This window comes from Poeciliopsis prolifica, unplaced genomic scaffold (assembly GCF_027474105.1).
Source record: "Poeciliopsis prolifica strain line A6 unplaced genomic scaffold, Auburn_PproV2 SCAFFOLD005, whole genome shotgun sequence".
Taxonomy (NCBI): domain Eukaryota; kingdom Metazoa; phylum Chordata; class Actinopteri; order Cyprinodontiformes; family Poeciliidae; genus Poeciliopsis; species Poeciliopsis prolifica.
Window position 1 is genome coordinate 16,675,392 of NW_026562380.1, and position 25,476 is coordinate 16,700,867.

Here is a 25,476-nt window from a genome sequence, read left to right on the forward strand (position 1 = left end):
CTTAGGTTAGGAGGATTTATGTTAGCACCACCACCACTAATATTACTAGTATAATATTATATTGATGTGAAGGACTGTGATACAAACTCCCTCACTGCTACAGAGTCATGGGAAAGTGATGACCAGTTTAAGAACGTTTTGCTAATTTCTTTCTCCCGTGGAATTATTTCAGTTTCACCGTAAAAAAAACAACAAAAAAAAACACAAAGGGTTAAAAAAACTTGTTCTTTCTCAACAGGTGGAGGAATCCACCCTGCTGACCTGCTGTTCTGACCCACATCTGGTGGTGGTGTGGTTGTGCAGAAGCACAACCACTCAATGGGTGTGTGTGTGTGTGTGTGTGTGAGTTATGAATGTTAATGAGTCGTGTGTGCGTGTGTCTTTGTGTGGATGACATATAATTATCCAGGCATGTGTTTGTGCCAAGTTGTGGAAGGCACCGTACTTTCCACAGACACACACACACACACTCTCTCTCTCACACACACACACTCTCTCTCTCTCTCAGACACACACACAGAAAATGACAAGAGAAAGATGAAAATAAGAGGAAGAAAGACAGAGTTTCTCAAATAAAGGGGAAAACTGTCCTCATTTCACCTAAGAAACCTTTTATGACAAAATGACCTAAGCTGAACTATGAAGTCAGCATAAACAGACTGTTTTTAAAAGTCATTTATTTGATAACTAAGTTCAAGCTTGAAAATACTGATTTCAACTTAATCCGCCTCTGGTAATACTACAGTGTCTTTTAATGTTTTTGTTTGAAAACTTGTACAGAAAAGTACAGGAAAATAGTTTGGTATGGGAACTATTCTTAAATTACTCACCATTTGTTTTTTTGGAAAGTCACAATATTTTTTTAGTTTCTAGAGACACCAAAGCTAAAGAATATAACTTTTATTTTAAAAAAAATTAAAAGAAAAGGTATTTTACGTACTTGTTAAAACTGTAGACAACATGGTGACGGATAATCTGTGAAAAGATCCATCTCCTCCACCTCCTGTCTGAGATACTACCGCTGTGCTAAGAAACGCACCGCTCCAAAAACAACCAATCAGAGCAGGGAGGAGGGTCTTAGTGCTGTTCATCAAGCTCATGTGCTCACTTCTCAAAGTCAAATTAGCGGAAAAACAACTTACCATTCCAAGAAACACATTTGTCCAATCCTAACTAGCCAGAGGATTCACAACAGAACCTGCGAGCAAAGGGACACTAAGAGAAGAAGGGCAGCACAACAGAGAAGATGACTGACAGCACTAAGGCCCTCCTCCTGGATCTGATTGGTTGTTTCTAGGTAGAGGAGCTCAGTTTTTTTAGTTTTTTTTTTTTTTTGACAGATTATCTGACTCAGCTTGCTAGCTTTCTGTTTATACATGACTTGGTCATTTTTAATGTCTTCCTGGTTGAATAAAACTATAAGATTCTGAGTTTTTGATTCGCAGCTGCACATGACATCGACTTTTGTGCACTTTTTGATTGAGATTTGTCAACTAAATTACCCCCACGATTATAGTGGGGGGTAAAGCACGCTATTAATTGACAAAATTTTCACACTATAAATGTTTCTGTACAAGTGACAACTAAAGACTTCATGCTCTTCCACGTATTGCAGCGTATTGTAGTCTGCCAGGTCAATTCTTGAGATTAGACTCATAAGACTTCATGCACGTCCTTACCAGAACAGAAAAAGGATATCTTAAAAAATCATTTTTATTTGTTAAAAAAAATCACATCATACAACATGATTCATTTCTTTTAATGTACAAAGTTGTAAAAGCATTGTTTCCAGGACAGAAATTGGAAGCAATTGAATTTTTATTATAGTTTACAATATAAACAAAACGTACTGGTTGCTACACTTGTACTGGGTCATCAGGAGTCATTCTTGTTTTATTTCTTTTTTTTTTTTTTTTTTTTGTTTTGGCTCCTGTACATCTAAAGTTCAATAGAAGCATTTACAACATTTTCAGCGAAAGCACAGCGCACCGCAGTGTCTCTGGGTCCCACAAGTTTCCTGCGTTTAGACTTTAGTCTAACGTTTCCAATGAAATAACAGGTCATCCCCCTGCATTACAGCAAGCAACAATTATCTATCTGCTAAAGGTTGTGGCTTTCACATGGTCCAAAAGTCAAATAAACCAAAATGGGCGATACAATTTGACACAGTCATTCCAGCAGTGCTTGATGCAAGTCATTAAAACCCTGAATGTGTCATAAACACACGCGCGCACACACGCATACAAGTGTTTCTGTGCTCGAACACCTTCAGAAGACCTGCGAACAATATGCTCATTACAAGGTTTCCATATCAGTTTCAGAAAGCAGTAAATCGTCTCTCGGTTTCCTCCCTGAAAAGCTCGCCTCTCGCACGCCGGTCGTAACACAGTATTTCAAAATGAGGTTGTAGGTTTCACATGGCACAATATCAGAAATCAGCATGCAGTCACAGCACTCTCACTGTCACAGTGAAGGAGAAGCAAAGCAGCTAAACACTGGTGAAGAGGAAGAAAAACAAGCTTTGTGCATTTTAAAGGGGAGGGGAGTTCAACGACGTCGCTTTAACTAATCAGAATAGTTTCATGGCAAAGGAAAGCGTCTCTACAACATAACAAAGGAAATTAGTGTGATACATGGATGTCAAAACTATATGAGACATGAAGCGTAGATTCATTTGGACTAATATTTAACAATGCTAATAGCTGTTTATGATTACTGACTGGTCTTTTGTTTAGCGTTATGCATTCAGAAGACTATGTCATAAAAAAGTATGTAACACAGATTGTTATAATGATGCTAGGGGAAATTAGCTAGCATGCTGATTTTAATTTGTAAGCTGCAATTTCATTACTATTTCAAATTTGTCACTTTGTGAAGATGCAGCAGCAGGTACTGGAAACTATTTCATCTGGACGTGAAACTGGTGAAGCTAGCCTGTTGGCGTCACCTGTTGATTAGTTAGCATCTCGGCTTGAGCTGGTACGAGAGTCTCGTGGTGTGATACTTTACCACAAATACGACAAAAGTCACATTAATTGACACAAATATTTTAAAAACAGTGCACGATTCATAGCTTCCACAGCATGACTGTTTGGATTTGTGGCCTGGTTTCGACGTAAAAGTGCAGTTTCTACACATTTTTCATGTCTTCAATTTAGAAATGTTCTTCAAGAACCTATGACCAATTTTCACAAACATAACATTTGACAATTAATTTGCTACGGTGAAAGTTCTGCGGAACAGGAAAAGAAAAAGAAAAAGAAGGAAACATTGGAAGAATGGACGGGGGCAAACAAAAGAGGGAACGAAGAAAATGCAGGCAGGATGAAAGGTACGACAAGTGGGAAGTAAACAAAAACAGGGAGGAGAATAATGAAAGTGGGAAATAAAAGAACAGAAAGGATGGATGGGGGAGAAAAGGCAAGCAGGACACCCGTCCATGGCGGAAAGTTTTGAAGCTGTGAGTTTCTAAAACTTTGCTATACGTCCAGACCGGGCTGGTTAACAGCTGTGGGCCTTTCGAAACGGGATTCTAAAAATCACAATGGGAAAAATTATTTTTCCACCAAAAGAACATTTTATAACAATACGCAAAACTTTGTTTATTAATTTATAAACAGTTGAACAGTTTTAATGTGCACAGCTTCAAATCTAAATGTTTCTTTCATCTTCACCATTGTATTTTCTCTGTTAGTTTGGTTACTAATAGCCAATCATTCCAAAACAAAACCCCACCCATCCCTTCACTGTTTTAGCCACGGCTGGATGCTATCCAGAAACCTCTCCGAGTGTTTAATGACCTGGCAGGCATGAGCAGACTTGGCTCAGTCTGAATCACTGTGCTAATAAACGGAAAATTGTCAACAAACCAAAACCTGCTGGTTACTTTCACCCTGGCTGCTAACGAGAAAACCAGACGATGGAAGACCGTAAAATTTGATCACTTATTGCAGAGCAATGGAAAAGTTTATAGATTAATAAACAGCAAAGCAAGAAATGACACTACTGACTAGTTTTAATGACTGACTTGATTTAAATTGTTACTTTGTTCATCAACGTCACTCTGCTTTTAGAGCTAGTTAGGTAGCAGTTATTGCTTTAACCAGTGGCTGACTGAGCAGTAGGTTTGAGTTCAAACGGAGCAAAAGTTTTGTTTTAATGTTGAGTACAGAATTGTTTTTTATTGCCATTTTTGAATGAAGTAATGAATAAACATCTGGTCCTGAAACTACATCAGAAATGCTCTTTAAGGTATTTCTGACATGAAATGCCTGGGTAAAAGTTGTTATTTGCAATGTTGAAAGTAAAACCAAATTCAAGAAAAATGGGAAACTGGAAGATCTTTTTTTTTAAAAAAAAATATTATTATCATTTCTGTACGATGGCATATAAAGGCCATTGCAGATGGGGAAAAAAATCAGCAATGGGGGAAAAAATAGGGTGGGAATTTTTGCCTAAAAAAGAAATGTTTACATCAGTTTCAGAAAATTTTTAGAAAAATAAAATTAGTTTTTGAATTTGAAACACTTAAAACGTGCCAGAAAATACCTGAAATATTTGAGATTAATCTCAGAAATTCAAAATCAAGAAAATTTTACAGTTTAAAAAATGAAAAATTTGCTCGGGAAAACTCAGAAAAAACTCCGAAATTGAACATTTGTGACTTCTGAAACTCAGAAATGTCAAAGTTTTCAGTGATTGAGCTCAAAATGTTTCTAGATTACTTCTGTACAATTTTTCTTTTCACTTTTCAACGTCAGAAATGTTTTTTTCCATAAACGTTCTGAGATCTTTTGGGCGGAAATTTACTTCATTTTACTGTCTACAATACGCCGTCGTATTGTTGCATCTCGTAATCCTATTGCCAAATCATTTGAACAGCATGACAGTTCTAAGAAGGTTTACAGCCGTCAGTCTTGTCCAGCAAAACCCTTTTCATCGCGTTTAAAGTCAACGTTATGCGACAATCACAATATATTTCTTCTTTCTGGATAAAAATGCAGTTTTGTTGACATCAGTTTTTTACAGAACAACATATTTTGTGGAAATAAAGCCTTAAAATGACCGTAGTTTGGGAACACAAAAATGACAATGTAAATGCACTTATATTTTGAATGCATGACAGGCGGAAAGCAATAGAAAATAATTTTAGACCCATAAACCTAAACAAATCTGGGTCACAGACTGTGATCGCTCAGGAAGCACATAATCTCTGTACAATAGTAAAAATAAAAAACAACTTAAATCAATCTTAATAAAGTAAACAACAAACTGTACAAGGCACGTTTGAATTTCCACAGGCATATTTTTCAGGTCAAATGACTGTCTCTGTTCAAGAAAAGGAGTGCAAATCTTGCCTCTTTGGTAAAATGACGGAGACTCGGAGGCCATTAGGGAAAATCAAACATTTTAGAGTTCCTTCCTAAAAGAGAAGAGTTCAAAGGGGGAAGGAACAGGCATATTAAATCATATATGTATAAAAGCGTCAAGATTTGATATATGTTCAAAACATACTCAAGAAGAATGCTACGTCTGCTGGGTTTTCCTAAGGCTAAACCTGAGAGTGGTCATGGCTGCTCGTGTTGCCTTGCATGTACATTATTCGTCCGACCAGGAGGAGCAGAAGGCAGACACAAAGCATGGCAACGGGCTCTTGCTGGATGTGCGGCATCAGGTTTAGAGGGACTACGTTCCGTTGGTGTCTTCTCGCCATCCTCTACAAAAGAAAGCACAAGACAGGACAAGTTATATTAGTGAGAGAAATAGAGAATTTTGCAAACGGCAGTTCATAGCTTGTCAATTTTTTATATTCAACGTTGGTAACATTTTTAAGATCCTTCTAAAACATGACTTTGACAGCTTACAAGCCAATGCCATTACGTTCCAGCGATACCAGACCTACTTCCCTCTCAAATCCCACAGAAGCAGAAAGGGTGCACTTAGTTTTTCACACAACTGTACTCACAGTCATGGAAATGTTCTTTTTCCCGACAACACAAATGGTGCTTTATGTCACAATTACATATTTCACATGTTCAAATAAAGTTTAACAAAGACGACCAAAGTGAGTACAGAAAGTGGTTTTTGAGTTATCATTTCATTTATAAGGGGGAAAATAAGCTTTGTAAAAACAAGCCAAAGTTAAGTGGTAATCTATCCGTCACACATTGCTGTGGAGGAATTTTGGCCCAATCTTCTAAACACAATCGTTTTATTTCAGCCACATTTGAGGTTTTTGGAGCATAAACATCTCAGTTGGATTTAAATCTAGACTTTTACTAGACCGCTCTAAAAAAAAAAATTATTTTCTTTACCCCCTGGGATAAGCACACTTACTGGTGTGCTTTGGATCATTGACCTGTTGGAAAACCTCCTTTTGCCAGACAACAGACAATCTTTCCTGAAGTGTTGGGGGGTCAACAATATGTTTTTGGCAAACATGAGACAACTTCATATGTTTTTTGTCAGCAGTTTCTTTTCTTTGAAACTCTCTATTTTTGTCCAGCCCTTTGATCACATTGCATATTACCTCTATATCTTGATGAAGGCACGTGAACAACGTCTAAAGCTCGTGCTTTTGCTATTTTCTCTACAAGAAACAGATGGGAAATCCTTTATTTCCACAAACAATGATAATTGTTGGCAAAAAAAAGAAACCACAGACACATTATTAGTGCCACCGCCAAAATATTAAGTCAGCGTCCAAACAGCTGTTTACCTGCTCAGATGTTTAAGACTAAGAGGGCCGAAGATGATCCCCAAAGCTTCAAAGACTGTCTTTTTGTCTATTATTACATGTTATTTATTTGACTCAATTCACACACACTGCCTGACCACATTATTTCAAAGGACATTCTGTTCTATCAATAAAAAAAATCCTCAGGCTCACATTAAGACATTTGATCAGCCATGAAAAGTTCTGAGTGTACAGTCCTAAACATCAGATGTTCGAGTGAACACTTCAGGACTGACTGTGGCATAAAAAATATCAAAAGGACATACGTTCTGCATGTTTACATCCACAGGAAGCAGGTAAGTATAGATGTCAAACATCCTGCCGCAGCTCTCTCTTTACCTTTGACTCTCCAGGTGCCAGCACACACAAGCTTGCTTTCCAGCTTTTATAGCTTAGGTTTGTATGAAGGCTACTAATCTTTCTCAGACACCCTCTCCCTTTCCTTCATGTACTGTCTCTGTTAACAGTGCTGTTATTTAAATCATGCTTCTTACCACATAAACCATTTTGTCATGGATTCACTTTAAGATTCTATTATGTTCTTGCACTCTCAACGTTTTCTTTTCTAGATGATAAATTCCCAAAATTTATATTTCTGTTCTAATTTTGACATTTTCGGGTAAATTTGTTCCACGTTATCTCACCTAAAACCGACTCAGTGCTGGCCTCCGTTGGTCAAACAGTGCATAAGCGGCTCCGCCCACTTTGCTGAAATTTTTAGTCACGCTTTAAGGAATGAAGTTTAAGTTGGATATAGATTGGGGAAGAGTAATTTGAGTCTTGACTTGGACTTGTCCTTTAAAGAATTGACACTTAACTTGGAATGGGAAAAAAAACATATTTCTTGATATCACAACAGTTTTAACAAGAGGAACATTGGACGGACATAAAAGTACAACTGAAACATATTGCTAAGAGGCACACATATTGTTGCTCTCACTTGGACTGCTTCCAGAGGCATGTTTGTCAGGACTACTGCAGTCTGCTTCTGTACTTTGGAAACTGAAAATGAAAGGAAACAACACTGTCACGCTTTAACTCATGCACAACAAGCGGGGCAAATCATGATGCGATTCTTAAAAGTGGAAGGCATACGCCCTGTTGGGGGCCCCTAATAAACTTCTCATGTTGCAACCCGGAGTTTCACGTCACATAACTGGCAAATCAGTGTTTCCGTGATGAGAAGCAGTCGTGCTAAAAGGTGCAGGAACACCTGGGTGAAGAACTACTGGCAGCCTCTGATGACAAATAGTTACTGTGAATGGCAAGAAATAAACAAAGACATGACTGATGTGTCTGACGGCTGGAAGCTAAGAAAATACTGATAAGACATGTTGAAACATTACAGTTCATTTAGGAGAAAAGCTGACGTCTATCCAGAAAATTACTTTAGAAAACAGAACATCTGAGTTTTGAAATTGACATGAGCAGTCCGGAGGCTGCTGAGAAAAGAAAAAAAAAATATCTCTGCTGCTTTTCTACTGGATTGAACATTTACTCTATGAGTGGCAAAAAACAGAAATGAGAAATTTTAAACTCAATATTTATTTTAGTTTCACATCAGCTCTTCTCAGCAATTCATTCTTAAAACATTTGTTCTAACAATTAACTTAAAATCATGTGCTATTGTTCTTTATTTTGGTGCTCTTGGAGAACATTTTACTCACAAAGTGTTTCCCACTTGTTTTCCCCCGACTTTTCCGCAACCCCTCTATGGTGATTCACAGAAACTTGGCTGGATTTCGACCCAAACAGTTCAGTTTTTTTTTCTTTCTATTCCTGCTTGTTGACAGCTCTGTGCTTTGGACTTGGTTCATCTCTCAGCAGCAGATTCTCCATAACAACAGATCTGCCTGAGTAATAAGAGAAATGAAAATTTCTTCTGGGTTTATACACACCGGGAAGATTGCTATCAAACATTTTTCAGAAACAATAATAGTTCCTTTTGCTGAAAAAAGAGGATATCCACCATGCAAAGTAGAGGGTAGTTTTAATTTCACCAGATATTTCCAGTTTCTATTTATTACCTCTTTGGTGGTTTAGTGCAAACAAATAGCTTTGCTAATATGTCAGTGGACTTCTCGAAGTAAGAATTGCTTTTCTTTAAGGCCACGCTGTACCTCTAAGGTGACATTCTTTCAATGAACTCACTGTTTTTCTCATTCTAATACATACAACTTCAGGAAAACCACTTTTTGCTGCAACAAGGTCATTTACAGCAATGTAAGAAGTATTTTTTAAAGGAGCTCGACCCAGTTATTTTTTTTTTAATCCCCATTTCAAGCCCTACAACCTGCGTTGGCATTCAGCCAATAAAATGCGGCCTGTCCGGAAGAACTTTACAATACCACCCAGTCAATGGCTGGCAGAGAATAAATTTCCAGCCGCAGGGCAAGACTTCACTCTGAAAAACAGGATCTTTTCGGATGAAAGTAAGAGAGGCATATCAAAGCCAGTGTGTCGAGCCAGAAATCACAGAAAGCGTATTGCCAGCAGAGGAAACAGGTGAGGGGAAGACTATTTAACCCTACATTTGAAACACGGTCTGGTTCTAATTTCACTTCTCACTTGGATCCAAGTCAAACACACTGCTCACAGATGACTAAGTAAACTTAAATAAATAAAGTGCTCTTTGACAGACAAAGAACTGGCTTCGCATTCAAACGTGTAATAATAAAGATGAGAGACAAATCTGTATATTTGACTTACATACAGAGGGAATCTTATGCCGTTTTTAAAGTGAAGCCATTTTTTTCTGGTTCAGTTCAAGGAAAAGGATTTTTTTTTCCCATCAAAGTAGTGGGCATGTCTAACCTGGACTGGCATGACAAACATTTCTTTACTGGTGCAATAAAGCAACCGCCTTGGGTTTTGACAAGCTAAGAGGTGGAACCACTTATTTTAACCACTTTAAATGTCCAGTTAGGGTTTGATGATTTATCAGTTTATTTTAATTATTTGTAGAGAACATGTTCTCTGAAAGACAATTAAGATACACAAATCTCAAAATTAATTTCTGGAAATCTGAATTTATTAGCGTTGGTTTAATCAACATGGACACTTTGCAGTCATGATCAGCTAATCTCTGAAAACTGGAGTTAAACACAACGTTGTGTGTGTGCGTGTGTGTGCGTGTGTGTGTGTGGGGGGGGGCATTTTGATTGGTTGGCATTCTCCATAAACCTTCCTGAGAACACTGTTGTTTCTTTCTTCTGGCCCTGAACCAGTTTACCAGTTACAGAGACACTGCCTCCAGTGGTGGAATCAAAAAACAGCTACTGAGCAAACATTAGCATCAGTTTTAGCACAAGACTCTGTCTTTCCAATCCTTTTCAATAAATCCATTTCCACTGAATTGTGTTTGTAAAAGAAGTCCAAAGTGTAACAGTGAAGTAGACTTTGTCAAAACATGTTTCTGAATTATGAGACTTGGGGAAGGTAATAAGGTAAAACTTCATGCAAATGGACTCTGACAGGAACATAAAGGTGGAAGCAGTCTGTCACAATTGTTATGATTCCCAGAAACTGAAGTACACTTTAACTCTGGACATATTTTACATACCATTACATAATTACCCTATGATGTAATAGCAATAAATAGAGAAATAAAAAAAAACTGTTGTTTTGCCATGTAAATGGCAAAACAGAGAATGTTAATAAGGATTTTTGGTACATCTCCTGGTCACTGCTTGCCTTGGTATGTTTTTGATATGATTCAATGCAGCTGTTGGGAAAATCCTCTCATCAATGAAAAGTCTTCTGACTTGTATCTCAAACAATGTACAAGTTTGGACTAGTTGGATGCTACAGGAGGGCATTTGGACTTTCGCTGATTTTTCTAAGGTACCAGTGATGTTTACATTTGGCTTGACTGTGTCTCAGGTGACGAATTAAGATAAGTATACAGCAAACTATGCATCTCATTGCTGTTGAAAGATGTGTTCACTAGCTATGTTTCTGTCCAACTGTTGTGCAAATTTTGAGTGAACTGTCACAAAAAGGGACAAGAAAAAAAGAAAATGTGAATTAGGGAGTTTCCATCAGCAGGTTTGGAGCACAAGCATGATTTCATCAGATGTTGACGCTTCTGAAATAAACAAGATGTAGAGGCTGCAAGCTAGCATAGCATGGACCATCCATCCCAGAAAAATGGAGGTCCATACTGGAGGTTTAGATTTCTAAATATTTCTGAGTTTCATGCCTTACACTTGTGGACTGGGGTGTTTGCTGCATCGGAAAGTATTCAGTGAAAGTGTTTGCCGCTCCTCCTTGGTGAAACTATCTCTTATTCAGAAAAGAGTTGTTTTTAGAAAAACTGAAAAAAAAGTGTTTTTTTCTTTTCAAAATCCTTTTTTTTTTTTGGGGAAGAATTGTGAAAGTTATTTCAAATGTTGTTCTTTCCATCAACCTTTTCTGATGTAATACTTCCAAACATGCATACAAAAGCTCTGATGGAAAAACAGCTGCTGACATATACCTTTGGTGCAGCCTACCGTTTTCCCACTGCTGCAGCTGCCTGAGAAACTTTGATGTCCTCCTGCAGCTGGCTGAGAGAGTGAACTTCCAGTTATCACAGGAACTTAAAAGTTAGTGATAACTGGAAGTTCATTCTGCTTTGTTTTAATGTCACTTTTTAAAGTCGTGCCACAAAACTTTGCAGTTAATTCTGCAGGTATGAATGTTCAGGTATAAAACAGTGCTATACTCATTCGTTACCTATGTCTTATGGTGACTAGAGTACAGTTTTAGTGCAATTGGGACAGTGTAGATTTGATTCCAGTGTCCTTTTGTCACATGTCAATGTGCTCCCAATTAAGGTACTGAATGCTCTGACACTGTATGTGCAGCGTGCAATCCCCCCACACTGTCCATGAATGGTTGAGCATATTTATTCTTGTGGCAAATTCTTTCATTTGCCACACTTGATAGATTCTTGCAAGTTTGATGAGCTAAAAAAAAACAAGAACGACAGCAAGCCAACTGGACCGCAATCGTAGGCACAGCTGACCAATTCCTCTAAGAGGTAGTTAGTCATGGCCAAATTCTCTCCACACACATCTGCTGAGTAAAAGCATAGCTACAGCTTAGCAGCCAACAAGCAGTGCAAGTGTTGCTTGCCGAGCAGGAAGAGCACAAAAGCTCTGGAAGTAGGCTACTTCTGTTTTCACAAGCATGTGCATAGTTGCAAATCAACACACTGTTTCACAAAACATGACATTTGATTCTAAAAATACCTCAGATTAACATTAAAAGGACAAGTTTTGTAGCTGAATCAGTACTTATTTACATAATACTAGTAATGATTTTTTTTCTAGCAGTTCTTTCACTACCAATTGTAGAACACAAGCAGATTTCATTTGCAGCGACATCCACTGTTTAAAGCAGGAACTGCAACGGACGCGACGCACCTCAAGTGATAATATAAAAATCAATGGGGCAATCTTAATTTCCAAATTCTCTTTTGAGATACCTGGAATGTAAAGATAGCAAAACTGACTTTACTGCTAGGAGCAGTGAGAGTGGCTCTCTGCTCTGAGGCTAAGTGCAGAGAAGAGCTGAAGCGCTCAACGCTCCGCCACTGACAAGCAGCAAAGGTCCAAATGCTGCAAATTGGCTGGTTTTGACCCTGATTGGATTTTAAAGGGGAAATGCTTCCCTCTTGCTGAACAAAGCTGATCTTTGCTTGATGGGTTATTTAACTGAATAGGTTGGATATACAGTCAGTCGGGAGAAACACTGATCATGGTTGTCCATAAAGTTGGGCTTAGCAGCTTCTTCAGTCCAATCAACAGCAATGATAGCAAAAAAGCAAAATGCAGAAATAGAAACTTTCTTGTTCTGCACTATGTACACTATTATCTGTAAATATCACCCCAAACTCAGTTTTAGTGTGTAGGACTTCCCACTATAGATGAAGAATTGAAGCACATCTGGAGAAGTACTTTATTTTGACAGGACATGTGATACTTCTCCTTCCTTCAGGGTATATTTTCCTTCATATCTTCGCCTTAGGAACCTTCAAAACTTTCAAGTCAACATTTAAGGGGACACCATGAGAGCAAATGCCCAGCTACAGACACAGACTTAGTACTGTTAATGCTGATTTGTCCCCAGCTGACCAACTAGACCTGTTGTTTTTGGCAGAAAAAGGAAGAGTAAAGTTTTAACTTGATGGGAGTTTATTTTGGCAATTTTATTTCATTTCTGCAACCATAATGTCTGCCATCTTCATACATCAGAATTTCTGTCAGAGCAGAAGCTCGAGAGAACACTCATTAAGTCAGCCTCTGCACACAAAAAAAAGATGGTTACCTTTGATTGCGGAGAGAAAAGACAGGTTTCTGTTTATTATCAAATCTTGCGGTGTGTAAATACCTGAAGTTGTATTGGAAACTCTAACAATATCATTGGTACAGGTAATTAGCTTGCACCAGTTTTAATCGTTGCAAAAATAATGACTTATCTATCAAAAAATCCACTGTGGAAGACATAAACAAGACTTGTGGGTTTCTCTTGGCAGAGTTTTTGGAACTCGTTCATCACCTCACCGACCACAGCAATGACTTGACACTAAAGATGGTTGAATTGCAGAATACTGAAACCTTGTTTCAATACTGCATGGCTGCTACTTTACTTTATGATGTGCTGTTCTAAATCTATTGGAACATTTCTATATCTTGAACTCCTTCATTTTGTTTTGTAGTAGGCAATTTCCTGGAAAATAGTTCAGATCTTAATCAGTTGTTTTGTTGAGATAAGGACTAATTTTGCATTCAATAACTTTCTTTTCTTATCTTTAAATGTGTAGGACAGAATAGTTAACCAGTAGACTGGTGTTGAATGACTCCCAGAGCTTTAAGAAAGCTCTGGGAGTCATATTAGAAGGAATAATAAAATTTTTCTGGTGATCTTTTGGAGACAAAAAGCCCACAGCATCACGTCACAATATCTAAAAGTGAAATTATCAACAAATCATCCACAATCTTAGCTCTGCTGGACCAAAACAAACAGTTACAGTTCGTCCCAACTACAATTAGCAAACACCACTTGTTGCATCTGTGGTGGTTGGGCAGAAATTGATTTTTTTTCTGGCTGCCTACTCTATAATCAGCTGGGATGCAGAGAGCATCTAATAGTTGTTATGGGGACTTTGTGGCCCCACTCTTCGCTCCAAAGTTGTATTGTAGATTATTTTTAACCTTCGTTACTTAAATGACATGTCTTTTTTTTTCTTCCAGTGGTTCTTACATAAATGGCACCCTTAGCGAGCCCATCCATACCCCCAGCCAATCAAAATGGAAAAATCTTTAAAATTTGGAGGTGCTGTGCGTTGCAGAGCAATATAACCTCAGATCGTTTTTCAGTAGCAAATAGGAGGCTCCAACTCATATGCAAAACCAATAAAAAAACTTTTTCAAGGTGTAACTCATACATAATTTGCATTTTCTTAATCATGTGTTTGCGCACCCCCTTTCTAATGCCGCCCTGGTCAACTGCCCATGTACTGTAACTGATAACATAATTATTTCAGCTAAAAAGTGTTCAAATTCAGTTTTTTTAGCTTTCTGAACACAAATAGATTTTCTATCAATTAAAAGACATTGACTTAATGTTATGCATGTATCTTAGAATCAAAAGTAAAAACAGAAAATAAACTGCTAAGGTCGGAAGAAGGATTAGATGCAAATTTATTAGAAACAAATCCTGTTTTTAATCTTGTGCTTCAATCCAAAAGCAAACAGTGATGTCTGGAGAGCTGAGAATACAAATCATAGACTACGGCTAACAATAGGGTTGAAGAGTTATCTTGATAAATGGTAATACATCACAGTCAGAATGAAAGGTTGGATTTTCACCACAACTAGAAACAGATGTTCTGCTCAGCTGACAAACTGCAGGCTGAGTGTGGGATTTTAAGCCAAAACTTGCAACAAAAACGATCTTCAGGCATATATTAAGAGACACTTGCACATAAAAACACCAACAGTTGACTGTGTAAGTTTCCTAACATCCAAGAGTGTCCATGTTTTAATCTGTTTTATGACGGGGCAAAAAGGTGCACCACAAGGAAAAGGGTCTAATCCTCTTGGACCTTACTGTTGCTTCACCACTGTCAGCAATTATAACAAACTATCTCCATTTTAGAAGATGGAGTGAATTAACATGCCTCTCTATTGGTTAAAACTTGTATATTATTTCAAGGTGTCAAAGCAAGAACAAACATCTTTGTCCTGTTGTCTTTGCAGTGGCGTACCTTTAGGCTCGGTGCTCGGACTCTTTCATTTTGAAATGCACCATTTCAAAAAGACTACCACCACTCTTTTGACACTGGGAAAAACAAACAAACAACCACATTGCTGGCTTCAACACTCTTCTCCTCTTCAGATAAACTCTTGAGGCAGTGATAACTGCTTCACTATCACTGTCACATGACTAAACAAATACCACATGACCAGCCTCCACCCCTCGCCCTCCAGAAGCAAACAGCAGCTGGATGTAAATAAACATTGGTTGGTAATACCGGCCCAGTTTTCTTTATCAGACCGATACTGATGTGTTAAAAAAAATGACTATCCACCGAAATATATTGTCAGCCCTAAAAAAATATATCTATCTTTTCTTTTTTTAACACATGAAAATAAAAGAAATACATTGACATTGGTTTGTGCTGCTAGTAGGAGTAAGCGCCATAACAATGAACAATGAGCAGTGTTTTCTGACTTGTAGCAAAAATTATCCGAGCTAGGGTGTGACATGTTTCCCATTTCAAAGCTCTGACTTCAGAGAAAAACCAAATGAAACATAATCCTAACTTATTAAAGTCTATACTACATAGTATATTGACTTATTATAGTCCTGATAGGTTTGCTCGGTTTTTTTTTTTTTGTGTGTTTTTATATAGATTTGGGATTTAATGCATGATTTGGGGTTTTTTTCGGTACAAAATCTTTAATGCAATAAATTCTTCATTGCTTCACATAATATTGCTTGATAAAAGGCTAATTATAGCCTTTTCTTTCTGGATTTCAGCAGAGGAGGACAAATCTCCATTGCAGTAAATCCTAACTTTCACAGCTTGCCTTCTTGCTCTTCTTCTTGTGTCGCTCTTTTCACAGTGGAAACATTGAGTCAGCCAAAAAGCTCATGTGATTTTATTTGGTTACCACAACTTACTATGCTGCCTCTTAAAAATAGCTCTCAAAACAAAGCTACACTTACAAGCACACAGACACACACACACCACATTACGGGACTCTGGCTTTGTTATATTCCTTCTCTGCCTTCCTTACTCTTAATTTCTTTCTGCCACAATGCAAATCTCCAAATGTTCAAAAGGTTTTTGAATGATATATTTGCTGCAAGACCTCCAAGCAAAATTCAAACACAAAACTTGCAGCCTCTCAGAGTGTCATGTGTGCGCTCCCTGGCTTGTGGCTGACAATTATCTTTTTACATGCAAGCCAGCAAAACACAGGCACACTCAAACATGCACTGATTTAGAAATTGCATGCAAAGTCAGTGTGGCATAATATGTCTTTACAGTTTGTTTTCTTTGTGAGACCCACTGAAGAAACGTGACATTATAGCTCAGCAACAACTTTTGGCTGAATCAAAACAACATTAAATATCCAACAACTAAGTGAAACAACAACTGTGAAACGCAAAGAACAATCATTTTTGTCAGATTGGTGTCACTGCCATAAGTTTCAGATGTGGTGGTTATAGGGGTAATATGTTTTTTTTTTTTTTTTGCTTTGCTTTAAGGCAATCAATATGCATGATAATGGTATTTTGGGTGGTTAGGAAGTGCTGATTTGTACTGGCACTGAAACGTGTCTCACAGCTCTAACTGTGTTTTTAGGGCTGCTACATTTCTATAACGCAGCTGGCCTGAAAACAAAAGGCTGTGCCAGTGATGTCAAAACTTCCCATCTATGTTGTACCATCTCTTTCTGGGTCAAGATCATTATGTTCTGAAACCAGTTATCTCATTGTTTTTCCAGCACAAATTTGTCTGAACTGTGTTTGCTTCCTTTTCAGATACTGTGACATTATAACAAAGATGTAAAACTCAGAAATGTCAATTTTACATAATACTGTGCCTTTAAGGATTAGGGAGCACAGCTGCCTGAATAGCAACAATCTGAATCCTTGAGACCTTCTCTAAAAACACTTATTATTCCCTGTTTTATAGATCACAGAATGTACATTATTATGTGCAGTAGAAACAGTCTTGGCAACACCACAGTAACTACAACGTTCCTTATTTCTAATCTTACAGCCAATCAGCACCAAAGATAAGAATGTCGCTCTTGAATTGGCTGCTTTGCAAAGTGCACTGATGTCAGGTAGCATCGATGTATCTCAGTTTCTAAAGCTGCATTTTTTAAAAAAAATTTTTATATTTTAGATGTGCTCTACAGACAAATCTGCTAATAGGTGACTTTGTAAATATTGGGACAGGCGATTCTCTGTAATTCAGCTACCAGGGTGGAGGAGGGGCTGCAGTGAAGCACAGAGTAACATAAGCAGCCAAGAAATCACACCCTACTAGTCCACAATATTTCTGAGGGTTATTTCTGCCTTCAGGACAAAGGGTTTCACCTCTTAGTGACAGATGACGAATCATGCATTTGGAGTTAGTATGTGCCTCTGCGTGTGCACACATGCGTGCGTGTGCACGTGCGTGTGTTTGGTCAGGATAATTAGACCTTGTGCTCTCCTCCCTGAGAGTTCTCTAACCACAGGTTTGAGGCGTAATGAAACAACACAGTCACGGACACCAGGCTGACACACCACACAGAAATGGGCACGTACATCGTACTGAGCACATTCACAGATGTATCAAAACAAACACACACCAACGATCATGCATGTGCTGTGTAAATGTTTAACGTGGACACAGATACAGAGAGATTCTGGAAGAGATGAGGACAAAGAAACAGGAGCAAATGTAAAAGTACAAAATGTATTATTTTTTTATGCAAAAAAAAAATCACTAAGATTTCATTAATTAAATTGTATTTTTGAGTTCTAGTGACCTCTTTGGCATAAAAAGGATGTGATGCAACGCCGTGTGGCTGAATTAGTGTATTTACAGATAATGAGTCAAAATCCTCCACAGCCATTCGCAGCCTTCGCTTCCCGCTGGCTTCCAGGAACTGAACCTGAAATAAGCTCTTTTGTCAACAGTACAGGCACAGGAGGCTAACTCTTTATAGAACACCTAACAATGGGAAACTACTTCACCTAACGTGGTGAAGTAGTTCAAGTCCCTGAACCATAAAACATCCTCAGGTGTGCTTCAATGTTTCATGAAGTTTTTCCATCTTACATATTGCATGGAGGCAACTCTTATTTTTCCAGACACATTAGTTACGTTTTTAAACAAGAAAACGTGAAGCCTGTTTAGATGTCTGCTGTCATTTCCTCCACATATTGCATTTCTTTTGACCTCATCTTTTGCCACCAAAGAAATAAACTCTGTTATGATGGTGTAGCAAAACAGAAAGCTTGGGTAAACACAATCTTTACAACAATCCACCCTTGGATTTAGTAAACTTTCCATAAAAGTAATGCGTGGTGAATTAAAAAGAAATCAGATCACGCTCTGGAATCAGACAAACGATAACAAATTTTACTGAACAATAAATTGACCCCAGAGGTCATCGCGATGACATTGTTGCTTTGAGAAAACTTTCAAGAAATCTAACGGTCAAGGCATAATAATGCAAGAACACATTCTCAAAGATTAACAAACTTTCTTTAAATTTCAGTGAACATTTAACACTGGAACTGGAAGACATTTTAAATATGCAAAATAAACAACAGAGAAAAAAACAAATAAAATGAATTATGACGTCTCTTCAAAATAAAACAAAGATAGTTCAGACCAAAACACCAGTTTGAAGACTTTTATCATCCAGTTTTTGGTAGAAAAAGAAAAACAATAAATCATGCAAATGAAAATTATTGAACTTGTTTTAATTTATCATGCGATTAATTGATTTATTACTTATTGTGACAGGCCTACAAACATATCATTGGTTTGTTGATTCTTATTTTACTTTTCTGACAGAAAATAAGTAAAATAATAGGGGAAAAGAGCTAATTTTGTGTCCCACAGTCCTGCCAAAGTTGCTGTATCTGTTCAACCTTCCTGTTTTCTGCTGAAGTCTTGTTCTTTCTCGCTCTTTTTGTCTTTGTCTTTCTTTTTAAACAAGCGACAGTGAAAATATTTAATGTTGAGTCTTTTTCATTTCATTTGTTAAGTACCTCCATAACAAACAGCGTCAGTGAGACCTGTTACGGTGCATTCACTGACCTGAAAAAGATGGAACGTTTTAAGTTTCCAGCTGTCAGAGCTGCTGAGAATTGCGAGTTGATTTCTTGGTGCATCACAAAAAATAAAAGCATTCTGAATTGTCCTCGTTGCTACAAATAAGAACAAAAACATTAAAGCATGGAGGAGGTGTGGTCTTGTTGTCAGTGGGAATAGGGATATAATTTTATACCTTCACTGTTTTTCTGCCTTTCCTAAAACATAAAAAAAGGCCCTATTAGTTCAAAACAGATGAAAACCTGCTTAGAAAATATGTTGAAAAAAGGAACTGCTTTGTTACAAAGGAAAAATATAGGAAACTGAGGATCACTGTTGAAAAGAGCAGTGGAAAAACATCCCATATTCACTTGTCTAACTCATCAGGACAAGAGCCAGATATGAATCAGTCAATGTGGCGGACCTGCTTAGTTCATGGGATTGCCTCGGTTTTTCAGTTTCTTTTATATTTCTTCACTGCTCAGGTCAGGCTACCAAGAGTACGACCTCTTCTGTGACTGAGTTCACACAAGAAATTGTGACTCACCTTAAGTCAAGTGATACTTGGGAAAACCATAGAGATTTTACTGGCTTTAAGTTGACCGTGACTCATGGTGTCACGGGTTTATAGCCTATGCAGATTGCTCAGTGATTAAGTAATCTTTGTGGTATAGCTTTTAAGAGGTCAAGACCTGAAGAAGGCCACAGAACAGCTTGTGGTTTGCAACATCCAGATGGGGAAGAATGTAGTCTGCAGTTAAAAGCAGAGCTTGGTTCACATCTTTTCACCCTAGTTTGCTACAAAAGCACAGGATCCAATCACAGGTAGAGCTTTCTTTTTCTTAAAATTTAAACCAAATCCATTGGGAGTGAATGTAACTGAACACTTAATGGCTAAATGATTAAAAGCTTCAATCAAATTTACATTTTAGAAAGGTCGCATTGCCTAGCGAGTGATTAAAAGTGATCAGCCTGAAACGTGCTGTGCAGCGGCGGTTTGTCAAACGATGTGTAACTTTGCCTGCCAGAAAACAAGGAACGAGTCTCCTTGTTCCGCTTTCTTATCTGTGCCTCTTTATTGTTCTACAGCAAGTACAAGCACACATGCGTGCGCACACTCCAGATAACTCTGCAGCCATGTTCAAATTAGGTTCGCCACAAAGACAAGCACACACACATACATACACACTTCAGATTTTTTTTTGCTGCGCAACTAGAAGCTGACTCACATTCATCCACCCTTGTGCTTGCGTTCAGTGTCCATTTGAATCACAGCAGTGAGGTTAACAAGCAGCCTGGCCTTGCGTGACTCTTATCACGTACCAGTCCAGGGAATCCTCCGCATAAGGATTCCATTACATTCCTCCTGATGTTAGAGCACTAAGTGGTGGTGATATAAAATGTGCTACTGAGCGTTGTGTTTCAAGTTGTAACACTTGAAAACGGGATAAACTGATAGGGACTAGCAGACAAGAAGAGATTCAGTTTTACTCTGGTTTCGAAACATTTCCTTTGACCATGTAATTCCACAAATGTCAAAAAAAATAAATAAAACACCTCATAAAAACACTAATTTTTATATAAAAATGTTTGTGCTATGACCAAGTGGTTTTTCGGTTGTGTCACAATTTGTCGTGCTGCAATGGCAGCACGACCAAATGTTACTACTGATGAAACACGAAGAAGATAACAGGGAATGGTAGGAGGATGTTGTTTCGGCAAGTTTTTTAAAGACTTATCGCGAGAACAAGCTTATTGGTGTGTGATCTTAATTTCTTATGCTGTGGAAACACTGCAATTGCAAAATTGTGTGTGTGTGTGTGTTTTTTTTTTTTTTTTTTTTATATTAGCGGAATATCGACATAGCTTTACGCACATTTGTAAAGGATACGCAGGTAGTGTCACCAGACAAGGCCTTTCAAAATAAACCTTGTTTTTTCAAATTAAAGTTCTAGTTATTTCAAGGTTGTGTGATTTTACATGAGATTCCCAATGCCTGCTGGCATTTGCTACTCAAAACCAAAGTATGAAGCCAAGAGAAAGAATAGAAAGAAAGAAAAAAGAATGATGGAGTTGGACTTTTCTTTTTTGGTGGGAAAACAAAATATTCTTCATGCTTACTATTGATATGCAACTGGAAAGTGCATCAAGGGAGGTGTAACCATCACCATTGATTAGATTCAACTCCACTGAAATGATAAATGATGATTTAACACCTCAAACAGGCAACCCAACCAATAATCCACAAAATAGGTCACTGGGTTTTATTTCTTGTGCCTTCACATATATTGCATGTAGAATTTGTTTGTAGACATACTGCTATTAACACAAGCCAACATAATGAATATGGGCCATTGGAATATGAGTTCTGCTGGTGTAACTAGAGGCTACAGAAAGGCAACTTAAAAAGCATAAAGTATCTTCAACACAATACCCTGTTTTCTCCTAATAATTCTGGAAAATATCTTTAAATACTTTGTAATTCTAACTATAAATTCTGTTAATATTATATTCAGAAAGGCATAAAGAAAGAGCGTCAACTATTTTTTAATGTTTTTTTTTTGGAGGGATTCTACAAGTGGTGCGACTAAGAAAAACATCTAACAGGTTAATTCTCCTGTTCCTGCTCATTATCAAATCAGGCACTAAACAAAATAGGTGGAAGCACATTTGTGATGCATCATACTGCTGAGATGCAGACTTGAAACTTTCTAGATGTTAAGCTTCTGACACTAAGGGAGCTTTTTAAGCTCTTTGGAGGGATATAAAACCCCCTGTCGTGCATTTTCCTGATTTTTACTTTTCAGCTCACTACTCTCATGAGATTAAAGTGAATTTAAACGAGCACAGACTCTTCTCTACCCCTTCATCTCCGCATTTTCCAGTTTGCTAGTCTGCCCTTTGACAGTAAGTAAATCTCTGATGATGCAACATGCAGAAACGTTGCCAAGGAATCAGAAGCCAAGAGGAAATCGAGTCTTACTGTGGCTATTCAAATTTACAACTGGGACTATTCAGCGGTTATATGCTCCCTGTGATAATGTAATCATGTCTTCAGGGAAGTAATTGTCAGGCTAATGCAACTGTAATTTCATGTCACAATCACAGACAGGAGCTAAATGACTTATCTATTTTTGGATTACTGCAGAAGAGAGTTTTAAAAAATAGGGCAAAGTATGAGGGAAAAGTGTGTCAGCCACACTGGTGCCACAAGGTGACAAACAAAGCAACGCAACAGAGGTAAACCGGCACTGAGATTTGCTTTCAGCATCTGTGAACACTTTGCTTCATCTTCATCCCTGCCAGCTAGGATATAAGCAGCTTAACATGCTGTGCAAATAATTTGGTATTTGAAAATGTCAGCTCCACTGCAATTTGTGCCACAAGGTTTTGCTTTTGACTTTGTTTTTACTGCTTAAAACTAGATGATTAACAGAACAGCATCTGATCTCTTTTTTCCCCTTGTCTTTTCTGTGAATGTTTAATTTCTGTTGGATTATGATTCTGCTGATCATAATCAGATTGTGATTGAAGGGCCAGTGATTTCATTACCATTAACTAGCTTAGCTAACATACCGACTGGTCACAGCTTTTATTAATTTAGTTATCATAAGTTCACAAGTTTTAGTCAAGTCTCAAGTATTAGATGATGAAAATAAATGTGTCCTCAAATGCATGCCATCTATTCTGCCTGTTTTACTGTATCAATTACAATAAATAAACAGTTTTGTTATTGCAAAAACAAGGTAACAGAAATACCTGGGTGTGTGCAGCAAAGTGGCTTAGCACTGTGATGATGTTCAAAAACATATCAAAACTTCAAAACTCTTGGTGAGAAACAGTATCATCCATATTGTTAATAGTGGTAGATTTTTCCTTTTCAAAGCTTCCCCTTAATTCACTTAACCACTCACTAACAGCAATATTTTTTAGTTACTATTATTCCCAATAATGCCTAATGTCCCCAATTTGCATCATACCTTAACTTTGCATTAATTGAGGAAGTTGAATTAATGCAACTGCCTTAGTCATATTCAAGCTGACAAATTTGCTAATTAAAAATGGATGAAAAAGAAAAAAAAGAAAAATCTCTTTAGCTGCAAAAACTGCCAAGCAAAAGCCAATTTTTTTTTATAATTTTGAAAAAAATCAGGAAGTGAGGGGTTAAGATCACTAGCGCTCAAATAATTTGGATACCTTTAATTCACTTAGCCACTCACTAACAGCAATATTTAGTTACTATTATTCCCAATAATGCCTAATGTCCCTAATTTGCATCATACCTTAACTTTGCATTAATTTAGGCAGTTGTATTTAGTCATATTCAAACTAACAAACTTTACTATTTTAAATACTGTTAAAAATGAAAAAGAAACAAAACTGTTTAGCAGCAAAAACTGCCAAGCAAAAGAAAATACTTCTTTTAACAATTTCAAATAAAATCAGGAAGTGAGGGGTTAAGTTCACCAGTGCTCAAATAATTTAGATACATTTATGGATATATAGCACAAAACTTTACATTGAGAAGAGTTTGATATGTGATCCTTGACTCTTACCCTTACCATCAGGTGGTTGTTGTAGTCATCTCCAATAGCTCGGAGTTGACGACCAAAGGTTTCTGACTGCATATCCCGTGCCGCGTTAATAGTGCTATAGTGATTGGAAGAGTGCCCTGAAACAGAGAGCAGAAAACACATAGTAGTTTTTTCAACATATTCATAAAACCATAACGCGAGTCTGGAACACTATGAGTCAGAACAGTAAGAAGCAGCATTTTCTGCAATGATTAGGTGTTAAGACGAGAGCGTCCCTATTAAATTTACAGTTCACTCAACTATGATTCATTTAAGTGAAACATGAAAAATACGTTATCACACAGGATCTGTGGTCGGGGGTTTAGACTTGAAAACCAAGTCAACCTGAGCACTGACATATTTTAAATATGACTCTTTGCATTGATAGAAACCACAGAGGAACTAAGCGCAGTGGATGCTTCTACAAAGCTTTGTATGATGTTCAATGGCTTCTTCATTTGACTTATGGGTGACCCAGTGCTATTCTGGGTCACAGAACATTTTCTTTTACATTTAAAGTTAGCATCACTTTGCAAAGGTATTCAGACACCTTCAGTTTTTTTTTCTGTTTTGTCACATTACAACCACAAACTTAAGAGTATGTTATTGAGATTTTACCACATACATAACTTTTGTAAATTATTGGTGGCACTGAACTGTATTTTTGGATATCATCCAAAAGAGTGGAGTGAGTATGAATCTCTTTTTATTAGCAGTAGTAGTGTCGTATACTACGTACCATGCATTTTCTTTTTCTTCACAATTATACACAATTTGGTGTTGATCTGACAACTAAAATCCCAATAAAATACATTGGAGTTTGTAGATGTACGCTGACAAAATGTAAAACATGCCACTGTATGTTCAAGGAAATGCATAATATAAAATATATTAATTATTTATTTGCAATATAACATAAAACTTTTGTCTTTGACAGTTGTAATAGAAAAAAAAAACACACCAGCTGACCGTGTGAGCGCATGTTTGTATCTCTGCATCCGTGTGTGTGTGTGTTTGCGTTTGTTTTTGTGGTTTATCTGTTATATTTTCAGTCTGAACTACAGTATGAGTATGAAAGGCTCTGACCTCTTACCGATCTCCGCTTATGACTCATTCGCGCCGTTATGAAACCCAGACTTAATATTTCTAACATCCTTCAATATTGAAGCTACTGATTCAGCGATAAATTCATCAGGCGCTACTAAAGCAAGGCTAAAACGGTTTTAATCAGGAGACATGGAAAAATTGCAAAGGCTCAGAATGTGTCATCATTGCTGGAAATGCAACTGAAAACAAGCATTTGTCAATTCGCTCAAATAGATGCTTTGTAAACAGTGAGCAATTGAAATGCTTTAGAGCGCAAATAAATTATTACTATGCAAAGCAAAGTTAAGCAAAGCAAAATTATCTGCACATGCACAGAATGTAAGATTTCCAAAAAGGTAAAAATCAGCAAAAAAAAGAGAAGTCTTCAGCATTTATAAAGTAGTGGTAGATTTGATCAACATTGCAACAAATTATCCAGAGGGAGGATTAATCCAAAATGAGACGAGGCTGCATAAAAAATGTTTTACCATATTTAAAAAGAACCCAAGAGATGGTTGCACCTTTAACTGATGCCATCCTGTCAATGATTGGGTCGTTTATTTATTTATTTTTTTAAACAAAGAACTAGACCATTAAATTGGTACTAAAAACAGTGAATCAGACACCATGTTCAGCATCAGTAACCATTTGTGGTCGGGGAAGCTTCACATTGACTTGACATGCAAACAAGTAGAAGAAACATACTCTTTAGGGAAATAACTTATTTTAAAGACCACAGTTTGTGTTTGTGCTAATGGCAT

At 37.4% G+C, this 25,476-nt stretch overlaps 1 protein-coding gene across 3 annotated transcripts in view; it reads right to left on the reverse strand.

The window, feature by feature from the left end:
* Positions 1 to 1,740: 1,740 nt before the first annotated feature.
* Positions 1,741 to 25,476, reverse strand: part of LOC129360005 (bcl-2-like protein 11) — a 31,515-nt gene continuing 7,779 nt past the window's right edge. The window contains exons 3-5 of one of the 3 annotated variants that reach the window (XM_055030038.1): positions 23,612 to 23,727; positions 5,515 to 5,716; positions 1,741 to 5,422 (exon numbers count right to left, since the gene is read on the reverse strand). In XM_055030038.1, coding sequence (XP_054886013.1) covers positions 5,552 to 5,716; positions 23,612 to 23,727 — 281 coding nt within the window. In that variant the 3' untranslated portion in view covers positions 1,741 to 5,422; positions 5,515 to 5,551. Of the gene's footprint in view, positions 5,717 to 23,611; positions 23,728 to 25,476 lie in introns of all 3 variants that reach the window. The other 2 variants (XM_055030039.1, XM_055030037.1) reach the window with 2 other exon arrangements.